Source organism: Vicia villosa, linkage group LG2 (genome assembly GCF_029867415.1).
Source record: "Vicia villosa cultivar HV-30 ecotype Madison, WI linkage group LG2, Vvil1.0, whole genome shotgun sequence".
Classification (NCBI taxonomy): Eukaryota; Viridiplantae; Streptophyta; class Magnoliopsida; order Fabales; family Fabaceae; genus Vicia; species Vicia villosa.
Genome location: NC_081181.1, coordinates 228,864,470 through 228,889,546, shown reverse-complemented (window position 1 = coordinate 228,889,546; position 25,077 = coordinate 228,864,470). Strand labels below are relative to the sequence as shown.

Below are 25,077 nucleotides of genomic sequence, written 5' to 3'. Positions count from 1 at the left end.
ATCCGCAAGTCGCAACGATCAAACTTGATAAATCACCAATTGCGACCTCAAGCTATCGAGCCAAACTTTGAACACAAACAATCAAAAACTAAAGAAAAAATTATAAACAATTTACAAACGTTGGGGTGCCTCCCAACAAGCGCTTGTTTTACGTTGTTAGCTCGACGCCTGTTATTTAAGAACGTTCCTTCAAGTTACTTCCGTCCGGCTATTCCTAACCACACACAAGCAAACGTGAAAGGAAAACAAACAATAATATAACAAATGTACAAGTATAGAAAACATGTGAAAGTATAGTAAACATATACACAAATATAGACAAGTAAGAATATACAATATGTTCAATATATACAAAACTCCAAACCAAAGAAACTATTGCAATGCAAATTCAATAAAACACCAATCCCCGGCAACGGCGCCATTTTGTTGAGGCGGTAAAGCGGCAAGCAACAAAAGTTTTGGAAATATTTATCCAGGAAATTTTATCGTCTCCACAGGGATCAGTGCATTGAACTGCCGTTCAACAGTTTCCATAGTTATGAGTTTGGATTGAATGGGTTGAAAGTAAACAAGGAAAATATAACATATGAACATAAAATAAATTCATTCTTCAAATAGAAGAAACTATCAAGTATTGCATATAATCTACTTTTCACAAACTTAAACTTATTGACCGAATATACTCAACTTGTAACCTATCAATATTACCACATGTCAACAACACAACCCACAACATTATCTAAGTGACGATCTCTCAGACACCTAAACAACACATGAGAAATCCGAGCTTCCCGTAAATGTCGATCTCTCGGACAAACACGACCACTCAGACGCATTAAGCACTAACACTAAGTGATTATCAACCTAATCCATCTCTGCAATTAAGTTAATAGAAAATCATCCTAGATAAGCATTAGAGCCCTACATCTCTATAGCAACTCAAACACATAGCCACAAAGCAATAATCTAAGACAATAATCCATAAAAATATGAAAGCAAGCTTTATATAACATAATAGTCAACAAATATACATGAGATCATAGTAGATCTACACAAAACCCACAAATGAAACCACAAAGAGAAGAAAAGAAGAAAAAACCCAAAAATCTCCCGGTTTGTCGGCTCCGATTGATGAAGGATTCAACCCCGGATCATCCATTTGACAGCTCCAATGTGTTTTCGAGCATTTTTCCACTCAAAAAATGCTATTGGATGGATTGGAGCTCTAAAATATCCAACCATAACCTAAAAAATGTGTTTTTGGCCCTTAAAACGTGTTTCAGTCAGTACCGCTTCGCCCGGCGATGCAAACGGTTCGCCCGGCGACTCCAGGCAGTAGCAAATCACATTTTTTAGTATTTCTGCTTCGCCCGGCGAGCCAATTGCTCCGCCCGGCGAAGTACACCAGAACAGCAAAAATTCTGCACTGTTTCGGCCATAACTTGAGAACCGTAACTCCGATTTTTGCCCGGTTTGAAGCGTTGGAAAGCTTATTCAATGCTCTATCTAACTATGAATAAATATCAATGCTTGAATACCTACAAAAATAAGATGAAAACAATTAAACTCAATGATATTTACACGATAACGCAATATATACACTATAACGTAAACTATACCAAATATACACTAAAGTTAAGGTTTATTGACGAAAAGCAAATGAATTAAGCTGATGAGTGCTAATTATTCACACTCAAATTCACAACAATTTACCACTCATCACTTTCTCACTATCAGACAAATCAGGATCAGAACTTTCCAACTCATCACTAATATATTCATCTTCCTCACAAGGTTTCTCTTTACTAACACTAACATATTCAGCAACTTTTGGGATCTCTTTCTGTGGTAAACTTATATCTACCCCCTCAAAACCATCAACAAGCGCAGTGGCCCTCTCATCTTCACTATCACCTAGCCCCTCAACCTCATCTTCACCACTTCCTTCCATCTCACCAACCTCATTAACACACCTAGGAAGTCTTACTGTTGCTCCCATATCTACAACATCATGCTCTATAAAAAGTTCCCCGTCTATTCGATTCGCACAGTTATATGCAGCAAAGTCATAACAATCGTCATCCTTTCTAATCTGAAAATAATCTTCACATATTTCACGAATTAGAGTCCAGATTCTATATGTCCCTTCACGGTAACCCCAACCCATCACCAACCTATGTATACTATCCAAGGTAAACTCTTCTAAACGGAGTTCCGAAACTAACGACGACATACCACCTCTATAAATCGTACGACCGTCGTTCAGAAACACAAACTCCCCACCATATTGGAGTACAACACTGAACTTATCGTTAAACTGAAATCAGAATAATCATACATTACAAAAACCCAGCATTTACCCTAATCTTAACTGAAAAAACGAAAGACTAGCTACACATACCTCCTCATCACGAACGGAGGTTCCTCCTTCTTCGTTCTTGTTTGCATGCCTGACTTGCTTCTCCGTCTTGGACTTTACCGCCTCCTGCTCCTTTTTCTTCCTTTGCTTGGACTGTGACGGCGGTTTGTTGGTCTTTGACGGTGGCGGAACATTATTCTTACACGCACGCTTCTTCTTCCCCATTTCAAGTTTCTAACAATGTTAAACCCTAAAATTGCAAGGGGGATTATGTATATAAGGATGAAGAAATATTAGGAGACCTTGCCACCGTGTCACAACCAGCCACATAAGCAAGAAGATCCATTACACGTAGGCATGTCTGATGGAATCTCCCTCAATAAGGTTTCCCTCTGGAGAATCTTTATTTGTTAAGGGGCAAAGGCTAAAATTTTTTTTAATAAGGGGGAAAACCGAATCTCGCTAATTTGGCAGGGGGTGAACAGTATTTAACCCTAATAATAATAAAAATAAAATGGCTGTATGTAGTTAATAAGTAGCTTCAGAAGGAAAAGGAATCAACTATAATTAGCATAGCCTAGTGGTACACCCATTATTATAATAGGTCAAATTATTTTGAGTTCAAGGCAAATTATTTTAATAATTTTTAGAATTTTATAGACTGTGGTGATAACATATACCACGCAACCTGCCATGTGTGCAAAATATAGTCACGTCAGACGCCACACATATATAGTCTAACATGTTCCCGTGCGATGCACGGTAAACTATTAATGTAAAATTAAAGGAAACCAAGTAACTCTCACGTGCTCTAAAAATTCAAATATAAAAAATTAATTTTTAAAACAAAAGTGCATTTTACCCTTAAAAGAAAATTAAATTAAAGGTTACAAAAACTGGCATTGCATTTTCACTGGAGTAAGGGTATGATAGGTTGCAGGTTTCTGTTCAGGTACGTCCCTCATATTCCGATTCTCAATCTTATTATTTCCTCTAATTTCAATATCATTCTCTCACAATTTCAAACTCATACTCGCTTCATTTTTTGTTTTCCAGAGTCGATCGAGTTCTCAGAGTTACCAACACATACGTTTCATCAAACCCTACTTCACACTTTCAGGTTCCCACCTTTTTATTGCTTCAATTCATTTCATATTCAGTCCCTTTTTGGTAATCACTGTTTCTCGTTGTGAAATTAAATTACTAATTCACAATTGTGAAAATACAACTATTGAAGACAATTTGGGTATTCACTTCTTTTTTTTAATAGTTATTACAAATTTGTTTGTTTGAGAGTTTTGAATAATTTCTCTGTTTTGAATATTTTTTTTGTTGCATCAGGGACAGAGAACTTATTATGGTTTAAGCAGTGATTTTATAATGAGTGGTAGAAAAAAGAAAGTTTGTATTGATCACAATATCAAATCTATCTGGAGACCTATTGCAACTAATGCTACTTCTTCTGAAGGTTTGTCTTTTTCTCTCATGCAATATTAGCCCGCCGATTTCTCCAATAACTTCGCTTTATATTCATGATGCGCGCGGTTTCTTCTATATTACATGACAATGACATGACTTTAGTATTGTGCTTTGCAGAAAGCTCAATAGCGGCTGCGACAGTTGAATCAGGCGTAGCTGCCGATGAAAATACAGAATCAGGTACTAGTTCTGGCCAATTGAAGGGTAATGTTGAAAACAAAGTGCTAGAAGGAGATTCATCTCTCTCCACTCAAAAGCATTCCATTTCTGTTCAGGCAAGATTATATATTCTCACTTCTTTTTTATTTTGTCCCTTTTCTTTATGTATGAGTTTCTTGAATTGTTAGTTGTCGAATCTATATTCAATATTACTATAGCACTAGTATCTGTCGGTTTGTTGTCAGATGGCAGGACTCCGTAGAAATTGGACGAGAGGACTTCTAAGAACTCTCGCATGAAACACTAAGCTGCTGATTCTGATAATAGATTTTATTGTTGATTATTTGAATTCTTCTTCCATTTTCTCCATAATTTATAATGGAAATAAATGATATCACCTGTTGAGTTTTAGAAAGCTTTGACTGTACATCGATATGCCTCAGCTCCGAAATCTAATTCTTCTTTTTTTTTTTCCCTTAAAAAAACCTATATGCACATTTGGTTCTCTTTCTGATTATGCATTGAACGGACATAAGCTTCAGCTCTTTCGTTTTGTGTTTGTTGTGCAGGTTGGTGCTTCTCTATTTCGTTTTATTAAAGGAAAAGGGTAAAAACTAGTTTTTAATTTGTTTGGCATTGATAACAATACTGCTTAGCCAACTGGAATTAGATAAATTTCATTTGAAAGAGTGGGTGGGTAAGAAATGGGTGAAAGTAATAGTGGATTGTAGTTAGTGATGCACATTAATCGTTATAGATTGGCAGAGAAGGAAAAATAGTAATGCTTATCAGAAATAGTAAATAGTTTAGGCTTGAGATTCACATTGTCAACATCATATGAATACATACAATAATACAAAACTTTTTGCTATTGTTTGTTACCATCAAAGAGAGTGTAGAAAATAGTTCTTTATTCTTATGGTATAAGATTATATACTTGTCACTCATACTTAATAATGTTTCAGGGGATACACACAAAAGAAGATAGAAGAGGAGACAAAGGTTAAGATAATATTTCCTTCTTCAAAAGAAGATGAGTGTATTAGTAAGTTTTTGGGTTCACCTAATCCACCGTTTATCTCCAACGTGTCGGCTTTGAAATAGTTATTTTCTATTTTTATAGATTGAGATATTAAAATGATTTAACATATTTCTGGGCAATGAGGACTACACACCTTCACACCCAACATAATGAAAGTGTCGCCGGCTAGGGGCAGACCACAATGATATCATATTAAAATTGTAGTTGAGCCTAACTCAACTTTACAAAACTGACTTATAAGGTGAGGGTTGCTCAAATTTCATAAACACTATACACGCTATATCTCTAGAAAATGCGAGACTAAATTCACCCCTTCACATCCTACACAATTAAAGTGTAGGAGGCTACAATGAAAACAATCCATATGCCGCAATTTGGTGGCTAGGGGCGGGCCGCAATAAAAGTGGAACTTCCAACCATTATAGAACATAAATTAGGCTGACTCTTATATTAGCCGAGTGTAAGAAGCATAGTTTCCATATAAAGTAGAAGCTCTCCCCTCGTAACAGCTTGGCAATTCGGAGCAAGATCTTGTCTAACGAAATCCAATATCTAAATGATTAATGTTGAAGTTTTAGAGTTTTAGATAAAGGAGGGAAAAGAAAAAAAAAGAATTTAAATTGCTTTTGATGGTTAAATGTGATGTGATACAAAAGACCAAGTTATTCTAGAATACGAGCAAGATATATGATACGATAATTTTCATATCATCTAACTGGTATAACTTTCTCTTGCAGCCATTGAAGGCATTTCAATAGATAGTGTGACTTCAGCTTCAGAGAAGATTCATGCAATAATTGATGAGGTCAGTTGTCTGTCCATGCAATCTCTCGATCTCAAGAAACTTATAGCCATAACAAACTTTTTCCAATTTGTTTCTTTTAAAGTGTATTATGCTGTTGGTGGTGACTTGGGTTGACATTACTTTACATTCACAAACAATGGTTGACATTACTTTACATTCACAAACAATGGTTGACATTACTTTACATTCACAAACAATGGTTGACATATTTTCTTGTGTTTAATAACAGACAGTTAAGAGTCGAAATCTTGATTATTCTCATTTCATATCCCTTCCATTGGCCATCCATCCCGAGTTAGTTTCTAAACTAATCAATTTTCAAAACACTATTTTGGGAAATGACGATTCTTGCATAGATGAGAATCTTGACACTGACTCCTCCAATGAGGCTGAGGATACTACTGATAACAAAGAAGGGGATCAACCGTCAAAAGAAATTGCTGATGTTGCAGTTGAACTTAAAGTTGATGATGACAGTAAATCAGTTAAAGTTAATTATACTAACATACCACTAGTCAGTTACGCACCTAAAGCATCCAAGGCTTCCACATCATCTGGTATGGGAACAATCTGTTTTTCAATGTTTTAAATTCCTAAAAGATTGTGAAATGATCTCCAGTGTGTAATCAACTCAGCAGCACTGTACTCTTTAGTGAGTGTTAGTTTGAGTTTCATTACATTTTTCTTTGATTATAATGTAACACTTTGTGGGCCTAAACTAAGAATCCTAGTTAATCATTTATGAAAGCATTGTATATTCCCAAGACATGCTTATATTACTCATTAACTAGTCATATTTGCATAGCCTACGAGATCCCCTTTTCATGTTGAAACCCATCAAGGGTTGTAAATGTTTATTCTTCTGTTTTAATCTCATTCTTCTACGTGCTATTTTTTAATATGAAATATGACCTCTTTTTTTTCACTCTTACAGACTTGGGGATTGACAAATCTATATTCATTAAGCCTAAGACGTTTCACCTTACAGTACTAATGCTTAAGCTGTGGAATAAAGACAGAGTTAAGACAGCAACAGAGGTCTTGCAGGTAAGTTTTATTAAATTCAACATAATAACAGAGTTTGTAAGTTAAATTCTTTCTTCATAATTATGTTTATATCTGTGCAGAGTATTTCCTCAAAAGTTATGGAAGCACTGGATAATCGTCCTGTCTCAATAGGATTAAAGGGACTGGTAAGAATCTATTTCGAACTCCAATTGATCAAAACAGGACTCAAATATCCCTTTCACTAAATTTATGGAATGAAATGACTAAATACATGTTGATTTCTGCAAAGTGTCTTTTTGTTGCATTTTAAATTATGATATATTTGTTCTCGGAGTATTAGATCAACTGCCAAAAACCGGTATTGTTAGGCTAGACACCATGACCCGGGTCCGAACCCGAAATCTCGGAGTTGTGTGTGTGTTAGTTTATAGTGGTTATTAGTTATTACCACTTTACTTATATATTCACAATTCAAAAGTTTTCCCTTTTCAAACTTGCAGACAAAATGTTACATTAACTTCTTCATTGCATTGTGAGCTGTTCATCACTTCATCCTACTACTTATATGTTGGATAAAAACTTGTGTTCTTATACCATCAAATTTGACCTTATGCAATTTGTTTGATATTTTTAGTATGGCTAACATATGATTAATCTTGCAGGAATGCATGAAAGGTTCAATGGCCAAAGCTCGTGTCCTGTATGCTCCGGTGGAAGAAATTGGCAGCGAGGGCCGTCTTTTGCGTGCCTGCCGTATCCATATATGAATAGTTCCGTGTGGTTTTCTTTTGGTATAACAAAATTTGTGTTTTTGTTCTATAAATCAAAATAATTATGGATCAGTGACCGCACCTGGTTTTGATTATACATTATGCTCAAAATGTTGTTTTTTCTGAGCGTACTTAGAAGTCTTAATTGACGCATACATTGAAGCTGGACTAGTCTTGGAGAATGACACTAAACAAACACTGAAGGTAAATTAAATTTAGCTGATTTATTGTTCTTATATGCATATCATGGGGAAAAAAAGTCATAATAAAAATGTGGTTCAAGTGCAACTTGCTTGTTTGAAAGTTTCAGTGATCAATGAGTTTTTTCTCGTGTTGCAGATGCACGCCACTGTGATGAATTCAAGGCATAGGAAAAGGTTCTGCTGCCCGTTTTTCTTTTCTTGTAGACTTCAATTACTCCTTAATTTTTGCAGCTCAACAATCTTCCTTGCTCTTTGAAACTTTGTTAGATTATTTCAGTTTAAATAGCTGATATAAGCTGCTGGTGTTCAGGACAAAGTGGAAGAGAAATAATGTTGACTCTTTCGATGCACGGGGCATATTCGAGAAGTATGGATCAGAGGACTGGGGGCAGTATCTTATTCGTGAAGCTCATCTTTCGAAGAGATTTTCATTTGATGAAAAGGGGTACTATCATTGCTGTGCTTCGATACCTTTTCCTGAAAACATACAGGCAGAGTGAGTGATTGATATCTTGTTCATTACTCTGCCTCCGTTTCTCCTTTGTGGAATAAGGAATTATGGGAGTTGCTTCTCAAAATCTTTAAGCTTATCTAGTAGCTAATGTAAATGCTCGTTGACACCAACTTGGATAGCATAACTAGAAAAAATGGATATTAGTAATGCATGGGATTTAATCGATTTTCTGTGTAAAATGTTTTGCTTGACTTTTGACATGGTTTCTTGTAGAGCTCGACCGACTTCTTAATTGTTGTGTCCATGCCTGTATTTTTTTTCTTTCATGAATGTGGTTAACTAGTTATTCTAATGTGTGAAATGACGAATGTTTCTTGTTCTTTCCATTTGAACCTCACTGATATTGCACCATTTGTTGATATCTTATCGTTTGATCTGGGTTCTTTGTCATCGCCAAATCTGTTATTGCACTACAGATTTTTTGGCCATTGGATTGAGATCGAATACCTTATATTTGATTTTGGCAGATCACCAGATTGTGTTTATATTTATGAACTCAAAATAAGTTGTTTGATCTTCACCCTACAGTTGGAATCTATTGATTGTTAGATTTTTTAACTGTATCATTAAATCCTTTTTTTGGCTATTAACTGCAGTAAATATCATATTCGATTTGATGCAGGTTTTGCAAAATATAATTAGTTATGCTATCTTTAAGAAATTGGAAATTCAAACCTTTAAAGTGTGGTTGGATCAAGTAATTGAATTTTTTTTTAAAATTTAAAATTTTAAACAACTCAAATGATTCATTATATATAAATTATAAAAAAAATTTAAAATTCTAAGAAATTCAAATTATTTTAAACCATTCAAATTATTTAAAATTTTTAAAGTCAGTTTATAAATAAAATTTAAAACTTAATAAGGACCAATTTTCAAATTTTTGAAAAACTTTGAGGCTCTATTTTTAAAATTTGAAAAATGAGGATCAACTTATTTGAAATAATAGTAGCTTATTTGACATTCACATGTTAAGAGAGGAATTTTAGATGTTTGTTCAAAATTATTAAATCTCACTTAGATTTAATATTTCGTTAATTTTCATAATTTTATTAATTATTCATATTTTTTTTTTCAAATAATTAACAGTTTAATTTTTTTAAAGACATTTTATTTTCATCTTAAAGTGTTGTTGAATGAGGTAACTGAATTTTTTTTAAAGAATATAAAATTTTAAATAATTGAAATAGTTCCTATTAAATCCCTTACAAAATTTAACTAAGGCATTTTAGTCCCCCAACTAATATTTTTTAAAACCAATTTTCTTATTTTTGAACCGTAATTGGACTGTAGTGCATAGGATTTTGATCGATTTTGTGTGTAAAATGCTTTGCTTGACATTTGACATGGTTTCTTGTAGAGCTCGACCGACTTCTTAATTGTTGTGTCCATCCCTGTATTTTTTTTCTTTCATGAATGTGGTTAACTAGTTATTCTAATGTGTGAAATGACGAATGTTTCTTGTTCTTTCCATTTGAACCTCACTGATATTGCACCATTTGGTGATATCTTATCGTTTGATCTGGGTTCTTTGTCGTCACCAAATCTTTTTGTGCACTACAGATTTTTTGACAGTTGGATTGAGATCGAATAACTTATATTTGGTTTTGCCAGATCACCGGATTGTGTTTACATTATGAACTCAAAATAAGTTGTTTAATCTTCACCCTATATAGTTGGAATCTATTGATTGTTAAATTTTTTGACTGTATCATCATATCTTTTTTTGGTTATTAATTGCAGCAAACATCATATTTGATTTGATGCAGGTTTTGTAAAATATAATTACTTATGCTATCTTTAAGAAATTGGAAATTCAAACCTTTAAAGTGTGGTTGGATCATGTAATTGAATTTTTTTTAAAAATTTAAAATTTTAAACAATTCAAATGATTCATTATAAATAAATTCTAAAAAAAATTAAAATTCTAAGAAATTCAAATGATTTTAAACAATTCAAATTATTTAAAAAATTTTAAGTCAATTTATAAATAAAAGTTAAAACTTAATAAGGACCAATTTTCAAATTTTTGAAAAACTTTGAGGCTCTATTTTTAAAATTTGAAAAATGAGGATCAACTTATTTGAAATAATAATAATAGCTTATTTGACATTCACATGTTAAGAGAGGAGTTTTAGATGTTTGTTCAAAATTATTAAATTTCACTTAGATTTAATATTTCGTTAATTTTCATAATTTTATTAATTATTCATATTTTTTTTGTTCGAATAATTAATTTTGTCAAAATCATTTTAATTTTTCTTAAGACATTATATTTTTATTTAAAGTGTTTTTGGATGAGGTAATTGAATTTTTTTAAAGAGTATAAAATTTTAAAAATTGAAATACTTTTATTTTTGAATTCTTCTACTTGGATTATTGGATAGAATATTAAAATTATTCTTTCGATTCTTATGAGTTGGATTTTTGCCATAAAAAAAATTGCAAGTTTTGTAAAATTTTAATGGTTAATTTAGAAAATATGGAGACCACCTAGCAAAATTTAAAATAATAACAATATCAAATTCGAAATTCATACTCTAAAGCTGAACATATTATTTTAAAATCATCAAGTTTAAATTGATCAATATTTTATAAATTAAAATTACTTTTTTTTTTGTACAAACTGTTTTAAATTTTCTTAAAACATTATATTCACTCATTAAGTTAAATTGTTTGATCCAAAGGCACTTTTACCGTTTATAGTTTGAATAAAGAGTTTATTATATTTATCTTTTTGGTTAAAATTAAACTCGATCCTGAATTTATTCTCGTAGAACATATACAAAAAAAAACTGAAGTGGAAGTGATAACCAACGCGGGATATAGATAGGGTTTTGAACGCAACAACAACAACAACAACGTACGTAGTACTTCAAACTCTCGTGTTTGTTTTCTTCTCTTTCTCCTTGTCTAACCAAAATTTGTTTAATTAATGAATTGCGATGTTGCGTTGTACCTCTGCGATGGCTAAACTCACCCCCCTTTTCTCCATTCTCACCCATCGCCCATTTCTCTCTTCTTCCAATTCTCATTCTTACTCTCTCAAACACACCATAAACCACCGTGCTATTATTCCCTTCACTACTACCTCCGCCATCAACACTTTACCTCAAACAACCGATTCACGTGACAATGATGATGGAGGACCTATCAAGCTTTCAACCAAGGCCAGACGAAAAGCTGCTAGAGAATCACCCGAGGGGGTTTTACAGATAAAGCTCAACAATTGCTCTAAATCCGGTGATGTTATTCAAGCACTTTCTCTCTACGATGAAGCTCGTAAATCAGGTGTTCTCCTTAATCTCGAACATTACAATAAATTATTATACCTTTGTACTGTTCAAACTGGTGATGGTGATAGTGATGTTATTGACGGTGTTTCAAGTGGTTCTCATTTGGGTCTTCAGAGAGGGTTTGAGATTTTTCAGCAGATGTTGAATGATAAAGTTAAACCGAATGAAGCTACTTTTACTAATGCTGCTAGGGTTGCTGCTGCTAAGGAAGATCCTGAGATGGCTTTTGAGTTGTTGAAACAAATGAAAAGTGTTGAGATTGTGCCTAAGTTGAGATCTTATGGTCCGGCTCTTTTTGGATTTTGTAAGAGAGGGGATGCTGTGAGAGCTTATGAAGTTGATGCGGATATGATTGAGTCGGGTGTTATGGCGGAGGAGCCGGAGCTTTGTGCGCTTTTGGAAGTTAGCGTTGAAACGAGGAATGAAGATAAGGTGTATGAGATATTGCATCGGTTGCGTGCTGTGGTTAGGCAGGTGTCTGAGTCGACTTTGAAGGTTGTTGAGGATTGGTTTAACTCGGAGTATGCGAAGAAGATTGGGAAGAGGGAATGGGATGATGAGAAAATAAGAGAAGGGTTTGTGAGGGGAGGTGGGGGATGGCATGGTCAAGGGTGGCTTGGAAGTGGGCAATGGAAGGTTGTTCATACTCATGTGGATGAGGATGGAGTGTGTCTTTCGTGCAATGAGAAGCTCGTGAGCATTGATATTGATACACAAGAAACCGAAAAATTTGCTTCCTCGTTGGCTAAATTGGCTTGCGAAAAAGTACCTAAGGCCAACTTTAATCATTTTCAGGTAAATTTTTATTCAATGTTTTGTTTAGAAGAGTTAGTATAGGAGGAAATGATATAGAAGTTTAACTTTTGCAGAAATGGCTTGAGAAGAATGGTCCTTTTGATGCTGTTGTTGATGGTGCAAATGTAGGACTTGCCAACATTGCTGATTTCAGTTTTTCTCAGGTGAGTGTGAGATTTTTCTTTGACTTTATTAGCGCATTACAGAAGCAGCTACTTAATGGTTCTTCCCCTTTGCTGTAGCTTAATTATGTTGTTCGACAATTGCGTCAAATGAGCCCTTCAAAGAGGTTGCCACTTATAATTTTGCATGTAAATCGAGTAACTAGTGGTCCTGCTCGGAACGCAACTAACAAGAGACTTATAGAAAATTGGAAAAATAGTGGTGTTCTTTATGCTACTCCCCATGGTTCCAATGACGACTGGTAATGAAGTGCTTCCGTGATAGGAATATGGATTCTTCATTATATGTATATCTGTGTACTTTGCATCCCTCCGACAACTTAGCTGTACTAAAATGTTGAATTGTTTATTGCAGGTACTGGTTATACGCTGCTGTTAGTTGTAACTGCTTACTTTTGACAAACGACGAGATGAGGGATCACTTGTTCCAACTATTGGGTTCTAGTTTTTTCCCAAGATGGAAAGAAAAGCACCAGGTATTCTAAATTCCTAGTTCGAATCCGTTTTCAAGAATATTTAGCCTTTCTTGAGGCTGAGTTCCTACTTTGCTAGTTGTTTTCTATCAATGATATTCAGATACTTGACTCCGATAATGAAATGGTAAATGATACTTTTTCGGTTTTGCAGGTTCGAGTATCAGCCTCAAGCCGTGGAGTTTCCCTAATTCTACCTCCTCGATATTCAATAGTTATTCAGGTTAGAAGATAGACCAACTGTTTTATTTTGTTCCTTTGGATTAAGAAGAGCACATTTCATCTTTCAACCAAGCAAATGATATTGCCGTTACCCGTTTTCCCTGGCTTTGCTTTGCAATATAATTCACATCAGTGTGCTTATTGAATTGAGTTCATATTTTTGTCCAATTCTGAGGGGTTTGTATCTAAGATTTGAAACTTAATTATATATGCTAAATATATTCATGAAAGGTGTGTAAGTTTTTGGGAAATATAACTGCAGGAATCAGCCAATGGAAGTTGGCATGTGCCAACCGTATCCAATGATGATCCTGATATCCAAAGGAAATGGCTGTGTGTCACTAGATCCAGTAAAAACTCTTGACATAATCTACAGGCATTGACCTCCCCGTCTGATGACATTTGAGGAGGAAGAGGGAGTGTTTTGATCTTTCTTTGTTTTCAGTTGTCATCCAAATTTGTTCTCACCTAGAAATGCAGTTGCGTGCAGCTGCGATCATTGCAAGGTGTTCGTTCACAAGGTGCTGCTACCATTCCATTCTCTTCTTCTTTTGATTATGTTTGTTTATTTATCTCAACATCTTTTACTTCAGCACCAGCACCAGCACCAGGCTGCCCAAAGTCAAACTTTTTCCCATCCTTTTGGAATTTATATAGATTTTGCTTAATAACTGATATCCGCTTTCAATGTTGAGAATAAGAAGGTTGATTTTTCTACTTCTTTTGGTTCAGGCAAGTTTAAGCAAGATGAGTCCGAGGCCTAGGAGGGGGAGTGTCTAACATCAATGTCTCATATTTTTGCCCGAGAATCTCAGGTCACAAGTAACATTAAGTTTGTACAGGAGCGATTAATTGCTGGATCCAAACCTTCCAAGTCCAATTTGTTACCGCTTCTGTCTACCTTCATAGACTTCCATTGTTTCATTAAGTTAAAAATAAGGATAATAGCATTTTTGCACTAGACTATGTACAATGTGTTCACAAATTAAATGCACACAATTTTTTCGGCCTATTTAAATTTGTCGAGCATAATGCATGACTGCCAAACATTTCATTTGATCCTGGCGTGAAGCCATTTAATCATTGAAAATTATGGATTTCTTTTCATGGCGAATTTCAGTTTGAACTAACAAAAAACTGGCGCATCACATAGGTCCTCTGGTTTGTATTTAATATACAAGTTTGGCATTATATAAAGGATAAACTAATTATTGTATTGCAAACTAGTTCTCAATAAACAGAGTATGAGTCCAACATGCACAAAACATGAATTGTGGTAAGTTTTCACAGGACCAAATAGAAGCAAGTAGCAACATGATAATAGTGTCTAACAAGCCAAATCTGTTACATTAACCAAATCACTTCTGTTTAATCTGTTTAGTTAAGTTAGTTGTATATCCCCACTGTAACCTTTCCTGTATAAAGAACCTTTGTATCATTCACAAATCAACTAATGAAATTATTCAGTATTTCTTGAAGATATATAAATGTTGTAAGCAAAAGAGATATATTATCTTCAAGATTACAACTTCTAGTTACAAGTGTCAAATATTATCTTCAAGATTTGCGATAAAATATTTTTCTCAAGAAGACTCTGCAGACTCATCATCACCTTTTTCATATTTCCATTCATGTCCTTTCCATTCTGGTAATTGTTGAATCACAACCTACATTTCATAGAATGAAAAACCAATATCTTGCTCAATACAACATAAATCAAACATAAAATTATCAGAACAAAAGACCAATATTACTAACCACCCCTGTTGAATCTGCTTCACCAACTACTGTTTGACATGCTAATCTCCAATTCTTTGGTTTCTAAGGTGAAAACAAACAAAATATCAGAACTGTAATATTACCTGTCATAAGAGTTAACATTCAGTCATTTACCCTTTTTAATTTTTCGATCTCTTTCTCAGTTCGAGGATTCAGAAGCTCTTTGCCTTCGAGAATCTAATAGAAATTGAAAAATACAATCAATAATGCACACTTACAATATACGTTTTTGCTAGAAAAATGGAAGAAGGTTATGAGTTACAGCTAACCTCAACCATACATGTTGCACAAGTTCCACCTCCTCCACAATTCAACAACAGTCTACCCTGGAAAAATTAACAAGAAAATAATTAGCATTTAATCTTTAATAATTAACATTGAAATTGTTGAAAGCTGGTGAGATTTATTTACATAAGGGCCATAGAGTTCAATATTAGAATCCAGCATTATGTTCCTAAGCTTCTGGCCACCGGTAGCAGAACGATAATGCACATCTGGTGTTCCATCTGGTAGCAAAACTGACTAACCAACAAAACATTGATTAGATATATTATTAACGACTCGTACAATAAAAAGACGGCAGAGACATTTCATATGCCGAGGTCAAGGCACATAGTGTTGGCGATTTTCGCTGTAAAAATGAACTTACACTGATAAATGCAAAGCCTACAAAAGGTGGTTCATTGTTAGATTGAGTGGTTTCTGAATTCTTCTGATCAGGGACAGTGCCAACTGCTCTAATTTTGATTGTTCTGTTGGGTCTGAATCTATGAGAGGGATGAGAGAGAGGTGTGAATGCCGTAGGGGCTAGTTTGAGTTGCAGGAGTGACATGTGTGAATATATATTCTTCAACTTCAAATTAAGGTTGTTGTAGTGAACTAATGCTGTTGTATGGAATTTGAGCTTAGTGGAAGTGTCTTGGTAGATTCAGCTTAAAACTAATGGACACAGTAAGGCTATCCTACGTGGAACATTCTCTATCTGGTATTTGCAGGATAAGGTTATCTGTTATAAGGTTATATGTTGTAACACTATATGCTTGCCATAAGGTATTTATGTAATTTGGATCATAGTATTTATATGAGTTGTGACACTGTAAATTCTATTTTTGTCCCACTATCAAAAAGACAGGGCTGTATTGGTTTGTTGTCAGAATTTAATAACACATTACACAACCAATGTATGTGTCAACAATTCTTGCCTTGATACTTTTCTCATTATTATTTTTCGTATATATAAAGGTTATATGGCTATATCGGTAATTACACTAAATAATTACATTTAAACTAATTCCTATTCACATCCCCCCTCAAATTGATGCTGCTTGTCAATGAGCATCAATTTGCTAACAAGAAACTGATGACGTGGACGCGGAACAACCTTGGTAAGAATATCTGCAATCTGCAACTGAGTACTGACATGAGGAAGTGATATTATTCTGTCATCATAAGCGTCACGGATTGAGTGACAATCAACTTCAATATGTTTGGTGCGTTCATGAAAAACAGGATTCGCAACAATTTGGATGGCACTTGTATTGTCAGCATAAAGTGAAGTTGGCTCTATTTGAGGAAATCCAAGTTCAGCCAAAAGACCACGAAGCCAAATTATTTCAGAACAAGCAGCAGACATGGCACGATACTCAGATTCAGTAGAAGATTTAGAGACTCTCGCTTGTTTCTTACTTTTCCATGAGATCAATGAAGAACCAAGAAACATGCACCAACCAGTGACAGATCGTCGAGTATCAGGGCACCCTGCCCAATCGGCATCACTATAAGCACTCAATTTAGGAGGAACTCCAGTAGGAAAGAATAAACCACGATGAGAGCTTCCCTTCAAGTAACGAATTATACGACGAACAGCTGCCAAGTGAAGGTGGCGAGGAGAGTGCATGAATTGACTTACTTGTTGAACAGCAAATGATATGTCAGGGCGAGTAATAGTCAAGTAATTAAGGCTACCCACGAGTTGACGATACAATAAGGGATCATGCAACAGATCACCATCATCACGATGATATTTAACATTAACCTCAAGAGGAGTATCCACTGGATTAGCCGATTGCAGACCAGCCATAGAAATTAAATCTGTGGCATACTTGTGTTGATGGAGGAATATGCCCTTGGATGTAGAATGAACCTCAAGACCAAGAAAATAATGCAAATTACCAAGATCTTTCATATGAAACGCTGCTTGTAACTGCTGTTTAAGGCTTTGAATGGAAGCATGATCAGAACCAGTAATAATCATATCATCAACATACAGAAGAAGTAGGACAATTCCAGTAGATGTTCTATGAATAAATAGAGAAGAATCGTACTGACTCTGAGTAAAGGAAAACCCAAGTAGAGTGGAGCGAAATTTTTCATAACATGCTCTAGGCGCTTGTTTCAAACCATATAAGGAGCGTTTGAGCTTGCACACACCCTTAGATGACGGAAATAAACCTTGAGGAGGAGTCATATAAATATCTTCCGCCAGGTCACCATGAAGAAAAGCATTTTTCACATCTAATTGATGAAGAGCCCACCCGTTAGAAGCAGTTATAGAGAGTACCGTACGAACATATGTCATTTTGGCAACCGGTGCAAATGTCTCATCATAATCAATTCCATATTCCTGCTTGTTTCCTAAGGCAACCAAGCGAGCCTTGAAACGGTTGAGGAACCCATCAGAATTCAATTTCACAGAATACACCCATTTGCAGCCAATGAGTTTAACATCAGAAGGACAAGAGACAATATCCCATGTGAAATTCTCTTGAAGAGCTTGAAGTTCCTCATTCATTGCTTTTATCCAACGTACATCTTTAACAGCCTGTGAATAGCAAGTAGGAATAGATATGCTAGAGAGTGTGGCAGTCAGAGAAGTATGTGAGGAATCATACCTGTCTGGTGAATATCTATCTGGTGCTCGAGATATTCGACCAGAACGTCGTGGTTCAACCGTTACAAGATCAGGTGGCGGTTCAGCGTCGGGAAGGGGTGTGGGAACCTGCTGTTTGTGTTTTCTGACATATACATGACCTGGTTTATAGCGTTCTATAGATTGAGGCATAATAGAAAACTTAGGAAGAGTAACAATATCATTCATGATAGGAGAAACACATGGAAACATAAACTGATTATCAAAAAATGTCACATTCCTGGAAATACGAAAACGATGGTTAGTGACATCATAACACACAAATCCCTTATGAGAGTGACTATACCCCATAAACGCACATTGAACAGACTGCGCTCCAAGCTTATGCCTTTCAAATGGAGGTAAGTGAACAAAACAAACACATCCAAAAGTATGTAAATCATTATAATTAGGCTGAATTTTAAAAAGACGAACAAAAGGAGAATCGAGATCAATAACCGTAGAAGGAAGACGATTGATCAAGAAGACAGCTGTGGAAAGAGCCTCCACCCAAAATTGGGGTGGTACAGAAGCTTGAAGAAGTAAAGTGCGGGTCACATCAAGCAAGTGACGATTCTTGCGTTCTGCCATCCCATTTTGTTGGGGGGTATTGGGACAAGATCGTTGAGACAAAATGCCTTTTTGTTGAAGAAATTCTTGAAACTCACGAGACATGTACTCACCACCAGAATCAGAGCGAAATTTTTTAACATTTTCATGAAATTGAGTTTCAACATATGTCAGAAATTTCTTAAACATAGAAAACACTTCAGATTTAGACCGAAGAAAATATATCCAAGTAAAACGACTATAATCATCAATAAATGTGACAAAATATTTATAGCGAGCATGAGAAACTACAGGAGACATACCCCATACATCACTATGAATCATTTCAAAACAAGAGGAAGCCCGATAAGCACCAGATGGAAAAGGAAGTGTTTTACTTTTAGCTAATTTGCAAACAGAACATGAAAGAGAGGCATTAGAAACAACATTTTTATTTCCCAATAAACCATTTTTAAATAAATGAGATAAAACAGCAGAGTTAGGATGACCCAATTTTCTATGCCAATCCTCATAAGAATTCAAGACATTATTACAAACAAGAGATAAATGACTAGAAATAAACTGAAGCGGAAACAGTCTTCCCACTTTAGGCCCCTTTGCAACCACCTTCCCCGACACCTGTTCTTGCACAAGGCAACCATCACGAGAAAAATTTACATTACAATTATTATCAACCAATTGACCAACAGATAATAAATTGGAAGCAAGTCCAGGTGCTACAAACACATCCTGAAAATCAGAGTTGAGGTCACCAACATTCGTGATAGAGAGAGCATTACCATCCGCAATTTGAATTTTTTGATTACCATGGTAAGAATGTATATTGTGCAAGTATTCAGAAGAGGCTGTCATGTGATTGGATGCACCAGAATCAAGAAACTACGGGCAGGAAACATTCGAAGACTTACCCTGAATTCCCAAGGTTGAAAGAGCGGAAAGTACCATCTGTTGGATTATTTCAGGTTGGAGAGCACCACCATTAGATGGATTGGTGATGGAAGGACCAACTGCAGAGCTTGTACTAGCAGGAAATGCTTGCACCGAACGTTGTGCTGATCGTGGAGGACGGGTGGGACAATCAGAGATAATATGGCCCCGCTGCTTGCAATAATTACAAAACTTCTTACTGCAACTCTGAGCAAAATGTCCAAATTGTTTGCAAGAGAAACATTGGACATGTCGAATATCACGACCTTTACCTCTACTCTGAGGAGCATATGCAAACACAGCAGACTCAGAAATGACAACATCGGGAGACATGGATCCTTGAGTAGCAAGACGTTGTTCCTCTCTGAGAAGTTCACCAACACATGTATCTAAAGAAGGAACAGGATTCCTATTCAGCAGAGCACCTCTGACAACCTCAAATTATGCACGAAGTTTCATGAGAAATTGATCTCGCCTACTAGTATTGTAGACCTCTTGGACATCTGCGAGAGAACTCTTGGGAACATCAACATGTAAAATCGCAGAGTGTTCTGTCCACAAATTCAAAAAACCAGAATAATATTCTTGAACAGACAGATTGCCTTGTTTGTAATTGGCAATGTCTAGCTCCAACTGAAAACGTTTGGCCGCGTTGTCTAGGTTATAGATACGCTTCAAGTAGTTCCACATTTCTTGGGCAGTGGAAAAAGATCGCAAATTATTAATCATGTGAGGATCAATAGTATCGAGAATCCAAGTGATAATCTGAGCATCTTCTATTTCCCATGCATCTAAGTCAGTTGTCTCCAACGGTGCCAAAGAGACATCGTCCAAGTGACTCCATAATCCTTTCCCTTTGACATACATCCGAAACTGAAATTCCCAAACAAGATAATTCTTTCCGGTAAAACGAACACAAATATGATCTATCTCTTCTTCGAAAGCCATAATATCAGAGATGACTTAAGAACAATTTTGTTAACGTGAAACAAGAAACACCAACGGAACACTGAATAAAATACTTGCCGACACCAAATAAACACCCCAATTCAGGATACTCGCCGACACCAAGTCAAAACCCTAATTCAGAATACTTGCCAACACTGAGTCAAAATCCTAATTCAGAATACTTGCCGACACCGAGTCAAAACCCTAATTCAGAATACTTGCCGACACCGATACGATAACACGATCAAAGCAAACACAATTTGTAAGCACCCGAGATTAGAATCGCAATCGTGGAAGAGATTACCGAGAACCGAGATGATTTCAGTTACCGAGAAACGAGATCTACCGAGACGATTTCAAGAGCGACCCAGTGGGGTGTCGCTGAATAAAGCCAAGATTAACCTAAAACTCACAGGTTTGATCGAAAACCTACTGATACCATGTCAACAATTCTTGGCTTGATACTTTTCTCATTATTATTTCTCGTATATATAAAGGTTACAGGGCTATATCGGTAATTACACTAAATAATTACATTTAAACTAATTCCTATTCACAGTATGACCTATGATTCATGGGTTTCTGCTCACTCATTTTGAATTCCACAACCTCTGCTGTTTTTCTTTGAGAATGGATGGTGCTGTTTTTTTGAAATTCTTGAGAGAACTGATTGTTTTATAGAGAGACGTAGAGAAACAAATAAAAAACATCGGATCATCGATGTTATAAGAATTTGGTAATATTAGACCATTATTTAAGAATTCTGACACATTTTCATTAAGGGGGTGTTTATGGTTCATGAACTGAACCGCACTAAACCACAATAATGGGTTGATTCATATTTTAAAAACTATTTCAATAAAAATTCAGTTAATTGTTAAACCAATTTAAATTCAGTTTATAACCCGTTATGAATCAATTTGCTTTTATAAATTGGTTTTAGTATTTGAAATGGTTTTAGAACCAGTTGTATTTTATCAACCGGTTTTAGAACCGATTTATTTTAAAATGATGTTTTTATCTTTAAAAGTTGATTATATATATATATATATATATATATATATATATATATATATATATATATATATATATATATATATATATATATATATATATATATATATATATATATATATATATATATATATATATATATATTGAGAGAGAGTAAATTAATTAGAAAAGATTGAAAATTCAATTTTATAATTTTTGTTGAAATGTTGAAAAATATGATTTTGACTAAAAGAGTTTAGAATGGTTTAAACTGGTTTATAAAATTCAATTTGGTTAGTTGAATTGTTAAAAACAAATGGTTCAGTTCATTAACCATTTAAGTCTGGTGATGTTAACATAACACTCCCGTCACATAACACTTCAGTGAAATCTGATCCATCCAATAAAATATTAAAAACATAAAAAATATGACATGATGGAGATTTAAGGATGGAGATGTCCACTGCACCTCCTACACTCAAATAAATATACACTGGAGCTGATACTTCTCCCACTTTGAGATTATGTGACTCTTGTATTTAAAAGTATAGTTAGTCACTTAATGAGCAGAAAATAGGTCATATTTCAATGAATTTGGAGAACTATTTTCTTGTAGTTTATTTGAAATTTCTGAACTAAAGACCGTTGACCGGTAGTGGATAGGATAAATGCTCTCTCTAGAGTAGATCGATGTTGATCAAACAGGATAAATTATTTTTGTGAGTGAATTCTTATTTTTATCATCAAGATACATTTGATTATCAAAGCTACTCTAAAGACTCACTTGTGCATGAAGTCCTCTTTAACGACTCTTTTATGTCTCTCTATATAAGGAGTTGAAGTCTTGAAGAAACAATAGCGAATCATTGACAAACAAAAAGTTGTTACTCTATGAAATTAAACGCACAAGTTTAACTTAGAAATTAACACTTGTATATCTTAGAAATTCTTAAGTCTTAAGAGTCTTTATGTGTTGTATTTTGTTTACATATCTCATTGTATATCAAGTGTAGTACTCAAATAATCTATCTCTCTGAGTTAGATTGTAAGAAGTCTCTTGCTTTGTGTTTGAGCATTAGAAGTCTATTACTTGTGTGTTTGAGCATTTGAAGTCTCTTGCTTGTGTGCTTGAGCAATTGTAATCAGAAGTGATTATAGTGAAATTCCTTGGAAGTGGAAGGGGACTAAACTACTCTTGATTTGTAGGAAGAACTAGGATAAACTGCTTATGTCTCTTTTTCTCTCACTCTCTACTCTAATATTGTTTTATTTGCTACAAACAACTTACCCTGAATCAAATTCTAGACTTTGTGTTCAGAATCTGATAAGAGAATTTTAAAAAAGAAGAAAGAGTCAACATGATTCAACCTCTCCCTTTTGTGTTTTTATCACCTTCAGGTCACACCTGTAAGAGGAGAAGGAGAAGGAGAAGGAGGAGAAAGATATTGATAGAGCGGGGGAAAGAGGAAATGAGGGAAAAGAGAGCCACCGATTAAAAGGATTGATCAATTTCTTAATTGCCTTATGGATTTTTTTAGAGCATTTTTCGTATCTTAGATTTTTGGGTATGATTCTTCCCCTTTAAAATATTAAGTTAGAAGAAGATATTTATTTTATTCTATTAATCCATATTAATGAAATAATTTTATTTATAAATGATTGTTATTTTTTTTATTGTTTTAAAAAATTATATATATATATATATATATATATATATATATATATATATATATATTTTCAATTATCTTTTTTATAAGTCTATATTTTTTTATTCTAATCTAAATATTTTATTTTATTTTTTAAGTTAATTTTTAATTTTCTTTTTCTCTTAAACATTTTTTTTAATATTCATACATAAAATGTTCAAAATTATATATTTATAATTTTTTTTTGAATAGTAAAAAAGAAAATTTTATTTATTGGTTTGTATGATATTAAGGAAAAATAATTAGGAAGCAAAGAAAGAAAAATAAAAATAAAATTATTATCATCTTCATATCTTTGTGAAGAGGATAACAACTAATATCACTTAGAGTGTGCGTGTGTGTGATTTAGCGGTGAAACGCTTGAGACCTGAGAGTATGCTCCTCCCAAGGTCTCAGGTTCGAAATCCGCTAGGTACAAATTGCTTCAATGCGGGTATCACTTCCCGAATGCAATTTTAAAATAGAAATATAATGAAATATATTTCCTTCAATGCGGGTATCACTTCCCGAATGAATCTACTTCATATAATTGTGTTAATTCAGTAATCTAAAGTTTTACCATAAAGAAAATACAATCCTACTAAAAATTATTTTATTAAAATTTGAAATCAAATTATTCTAAATGATTCGTTCTTAAGTAGAATTCAGTTAATTGCTTTGAAATTCAATCACTTAATTATAAGAAATAGTAATATATAAAAGACTTGATAAAATTGTATTATTAAAAGAGTATTCATCCTGTATAAAAATTAAATAAATAATCATTTAACAATTAATTTTATCAATATTTTACAATTAAGTTATAATCAAAATATTTGGCATAGATTTTTTATTGCTTTTAGGCTTACAATATAAATTATGTATAATTATTTTCTGGCTGTATGTTGAGTTTGGGCTACGTGAGTAATGAAATTTATTGGGCCAAGACGAGGCCCATGTACATTGAACGTTTAATAACTGAAAAATAAAACTCAAAATCGCTAGAAGGAGGGGTTGAACCTCCGACCTTGTGGTTAACAGCCACACGCTCTAACCAACTGAGCTATTCCAGCTTGTTAAAGGATTTATCCAATATATTGATATTATTTTAATTCATGAAAGAGACATGATTTCTGTAATAAAGCATAATAATGTAATTTATAAATCACTGCATTGTGAATAAGAGAAGTACTTTTTAGAAAAACTACTATTATATTTGAGTAACGTTACCTGAGGTATGCAATTAGTCCAAAAGTTTTTTTAATGTGATATTAAAGTTAAAGATAAATCATAAAAATATCATTTTATTATGATTGGAATATAATATTGAAGCAAAATTGAATAATTAGTCACAAAAAATTAAGCTACACTTTTCCTTTTTCTCACATGGCCTTTGATTTATAAGATAAGATTGAAGTTTCACGAATGAAGCTAACGTCATTATTTATGTGTTATATTTTTCATGGCCTTTTTGTAATTAGTCTAAGTGGTGATTAAAGATGATATATTGAGAGTGTTGCGTCGATCTACATCAATTATGTATGAGATACTCAATATTTAAGGTGAAATCAAAGGCTATGAAGAGTGTTGCACATAAGTATTAAGTGATGACATTGAGCTTCATTAGTGAAATTCCGATATTATAAATCATTCATTGTATGTTAGCACATGAACAAGTAGGGATGGCAACGGGTGCCCGCGGGTGCGGGTTTTATACTACCCAAACCCGCACCCAAAATTACCACCCGAACCCAAACCCAAAAGCTATTCGGGTGACAAAATAACACTCACGTCCACACCCGTTGGGTTCGGGTTTTTTCACCCAAACCCAAACCCGCAACAAAATACATAAAATATATTATTCCTACAATTTTCTTACAACTTTCCATAAAATATATATATATATATATATATATATATATATATATATATATATATATATATATATATATATATATAT

At 34.1% G+C, this 25,077-nt stretch overlaps 3 protein-coding genes and 1 non-coding gene across 4 annotated transcripts; 2 read left to right on the top strand and 2 right to left on the bottom strand.

Annotated features, from left to right (window-relative positions):
* The first annotated feature begins 3,221 nt into the window (after positions 1-3,221).
* On the top strand, positions 3,222-8,663 carry LOC131654155 (uncharacterized). The gene is made up of 14 exons (XM_058924580.1): positions 3,222-3,311; positions 3,416-3,479; positions 3,701-3,827; positions 3,956-4,113; positions 4,567-4,604; positions 4,963-5,042; positions 5,777-5,844; positions 6,074-6,401; positions 6,779-6,891; positions 6,972-7,037; positions 7,515-7,605; positions 7,759-7,826; positions 7,962-7,999; positions 8,136-8,663. Exons 1-14 carry the CDS (start codon positions 3,286-3,288, stop codon positions 8,323-8,325), a joined length of 1,455 nt encoding a protein of 484 aa, XP_058780563.1. The 5' UTR covers positions 3,222-3,285; the 3' UTR covers positions 8,326-8,663.
* A 2,459-nt stretch (positions 8,664-11,122) lies between these two features.
* LOC131654154 (proteinaceous RNase P 1, chloroplastic/mitochondrial) lies at positions 11,123-14,317 on the top strand. The gene is made up of 7 exons (XM_058924579.1): positions 11,123-12,430; positions 12,505-12,594; positions 12,673-12,854; positions 12,968-13,088; positions 13,240-13,308; positions 13,570-13,828; positions 14,040-14,317. Exons 1-6 carry the CDS (start codon positions 11,285-11,287, stop codon positions 13,669-13,671), a joined length of 1,710 nt encoding a protein of 569 aa, XP_058780562.1. The 5' UTR covers positions 11,123-11,284; the 3' UTR covers positions 13,672-13,828; positions 14,040-14,317.
* Positions 14,318-14,612: 295 nt separating this feature from the next.
* Positions 14,613-16,041, bottom strand: LOC131654156 (photosynthetic NDH subunit of subcomplex B 3, chloroplastic). Its single transcript, XM_058924581.1, has 6 exons — positions 15,736-16,041; positions 15,498-15,608; positions 15,356-15,412; positions 15,201-15,263; positions 15,066-15,128; positions 14,613-14,974 (listed from the first exon to the last, which is right to left on the bottom strand). Exons 1-6 carry the CDS (start codon positions 15,916-15,918, stop codon positions 14,891-14,893), a joined length of 561 nt encoding a protein of 186 aa, XP_058780564.1. The 5' UTR covers positions 15,919-16,041; the 3' UTR covers positions 14,613-14,890.
* An 8,075-nt stretch (positions 16,042-24,116) lies between these two features.
* TRNAN-GUU (transfer RNA asparagine (anticodon GUU)) lies at positions 24,117-24,190 on the bottom strand. Its single transcript has one exon. It is a non-coding gene; the product is annotated as a tRNA-Asn (tRNA).
* Between the last annotated feature and the right edge of the window lie 887 nt (positions 24,191-25,077).

Bases quoted from the DNA above. Each gene is read 5' to 3' on its own strand.
- LOC131654156 (XM_058924581.1), bottom strand. From the start codon at position 15,918: ATGTCACTCCTGCAACTCAAACTAGCCCCTACGGCATTCACACCTCTC. The intron at 15,264-15,355 runs GTTAGCTGTAAC...AATTTCTATTAG, and splicing joins GTGCAACATGTATGGTTGAG to ATTCTCGAAGGCAAAGAGCT. The intron at 14,975-15,065 runs GTTAGTAATATT...TATGAAATGTAG, and splicing joins AAGCAGATTCAACAGGGGTG to GTTGTGATTCAACAATTACC.
- LOC131654155 (XM_058924580.1), top strand. From the start codon at position 3,286: ATGATAGGTTGCAGGTTTCTGTTCAG. The intron at 5,845-6,073 runs GTCAGTTGTCTG...GTTTAATAACAG, and splicing joins TTCATGCAATAATTGATGAG to ACAGTTAAGAGTCGAAATCT. The intron at 6,892-6,971 runs GTAAGTTTTATT...ATATCTGTGCAG, and splicing joins CAGCAACAGAGGTCTTGCAG to AGTATTTCCTCAAAAGTTAT.
- LOC131654154 (XM_058924579.1), top strand. From the start codon at position 11,285: ATGTTGCGTTGTACCTCTGCGATGGCTAAACTCACCCCCCTTTTCTCC. The intron at 12,431-12,504 runs GTAAATTTTTAT...TAACTTTTGCAG, and splicing joins CCAACTTTAATCATTTTCAG to AAATGGCTTGAGAAGAATGG. The intron at 13,309-13,569 runs GTTAGAAGATAG...ATATAACTGCAG, and splicing joins GATATTCAATAGTTATTCAG to GAATCAGCCAATGGAAGTTG.